Genomic DNA, 1852 nt, shown 5'->3' with positions numbered 1-1852 from the left:
GACGAAAACTAAATAAATTGTATTCATTGTTACCGATTAGAACTGTGTGAATCGACGGGTAATAGAGTCCACGTCGTTAATTTCCGTCCGGGCTCGATAACGATGTCTGTTACAATCACGTGCAGCCATACCTTGACCAGGGGAGCTCCTTGCTTCACCATTGTCCATCCTCCTTCGTTTTCTTGGTCATCCTCTTCTTCTCGCATTGCTCTCTCTTTCTTTTCTCTCCTCCTCCTATCCTTCTTTTCCTGTTCACGTTCAGCGTCAGCCCCAGTTCTAAACACGGAAGTCAACGGATCAGGAATAATCACATATTTTCCAGGCAAATCGCTGCGATGTGCGCTTTATAAACACTCGCATAGAATCACAGCAACCAATGTATTAGATATATTGATGGAAATGCAAATTATAAAGACTCTTCTAATCTATCTTAATCTTTCATTATTATCAATATCTAATAAATTACCAATACGTTTGCTGCACAAACACTTGCATAGAATTACAGCAACCAATCTATTAGATATATTGATGGAAATGCAAATTCTAAAGACTCTTCTAATCTATCTTAATCTTTAATTATTATCAATATCTAATAAATTACCAATACGTTTGATGCACAAACACTTGCATAGTATCACAGCAACCAATCTATTAGATATATTGATGGAAATGCAAATTCTAAAGACTCTTCGGCATAGACAACTAAGTACAAGTTGAGAAACAACTAAGCCGCCCCCTCCACCATTGCACAAAAAACCCCTGACCCGTTAGCACTCACGGCCATTGTAATTTTGCACCCACCCCTCTCCCTTCCCTTACAAGATTGACCACAATACTCGTAACCTTAGACTAGGGGTTCTTAACCTGTGGTCCAAAGGGTCCGTGGATGGGCTTCAGGAGACCTCCGTGAACCAGGCGCATGCAACATTTTGTGTTTATGTATTTATGTGCATTTTCCTGGGGAGGGGTCCGTAACTTTCACCAGATTCTCAATGGGGTCCATGACTCAAAAAAGGTTAAGAACCACTGCCCTACACGGACGCGTACACTCACTTTTTCAGAAACTTGGCCGCCATATTTCCAGCGTAGGCCTCATCGTCGGACGACAGAGAAGATGACGATGCTTCGCTGGAACCCCAGGAATCGTCATCCGAGGAATCCTGAATCACGCAAACGACTTCATCTCGCATCTTTCATTGCAGTGTCACACAAGTGACGGACACACGTAGAAATTCTAAATCGAAATCTCAGCTGACGCGTGAAATCGCATTCATCATGGTATTAGCCAGGGATGAGTATTGTGGGAGTGGAGAAAAAATATTTGGGAGAGCAATTTTTTTGTATGTGTGTCTTTAGATCAATATTTTAGGCCGTGCGGTTTCAAAACTGACCGTGCAAATCACGGCTGCACGGCTCGCTGGCTAATACGTTGATCCTCATTGGACTGGTTGGTATGATAACAACAACAGGAGCAACAACAACATGTACCACGGGACCGAAAAGTGAGTTAGGTTAATGGTGGTGGTGGTGGTGGTGGTGGTGCCGGTGGTAGCAGTGACAACAGTAGCAGCAGTAGGAAGTCGCGTAGGACGTATTCCTGAATTGCTGGCGACTGCGTGCTCACAGCTCACAGCCTCACAGTCACAGCTCACAGCTCACAGCTCACTAGCTCACATCTCACAGCTCACAGCTCACAGCTCACAGCTCACAGCTCACAGCCTCACAGCTCACTAGCTCACATCTCACAGCTCACAGCTCACAGCTCACAGCTCACAGCTCACAGCTCACAGCTCACAGCTCACAGCTCACAGCTCACAGCTCACTATTAACAGCTCACTAGCTCACAGCTCAC

General features: G+C 44.8%; 1 protein-coding gene across 1 annotated transcript in view; it reads right to left on the bottom strand.

The window, feature by feature from the left end:
- LOC106807923 (eukaryotic translation initiation factor 3 subunit C-like) overlaps nucleotides 1-1852 on the bottom strand; it is a 33853-nt gene that overhangs the window by 25811 nt on the left and 6190 nt on the right. Inside the window, 2 exon segments of the mRNA XM_014810437.1 lie at nucleotides 132-276; nucleotides 1054-1190. Coding sequence (XP_014665923.1) covers nucleotides 132-276; nucleotides 1054-1190 — 282 coding nt within the window.

This window comes from Priapulus caudatus, unplaced genomic scaffold (assembly GCF_000485595.1).
Source record: "Priapulus caudatus unplaced genomic scaffold, Priapulus_caudatus-5.0.1 Scaffold243, whole genome shotgun sequence".
Taxonomy (NCBI): Eukaryota; Metazoa; Priapulida; class Priapulimorpha; order Priapulimorphida; family Priapulidae; genus Priapulus; species Priapulus caudatus.
This window is presented reverse-complemented; position numbering and strand designations above follow the sequence as displayed.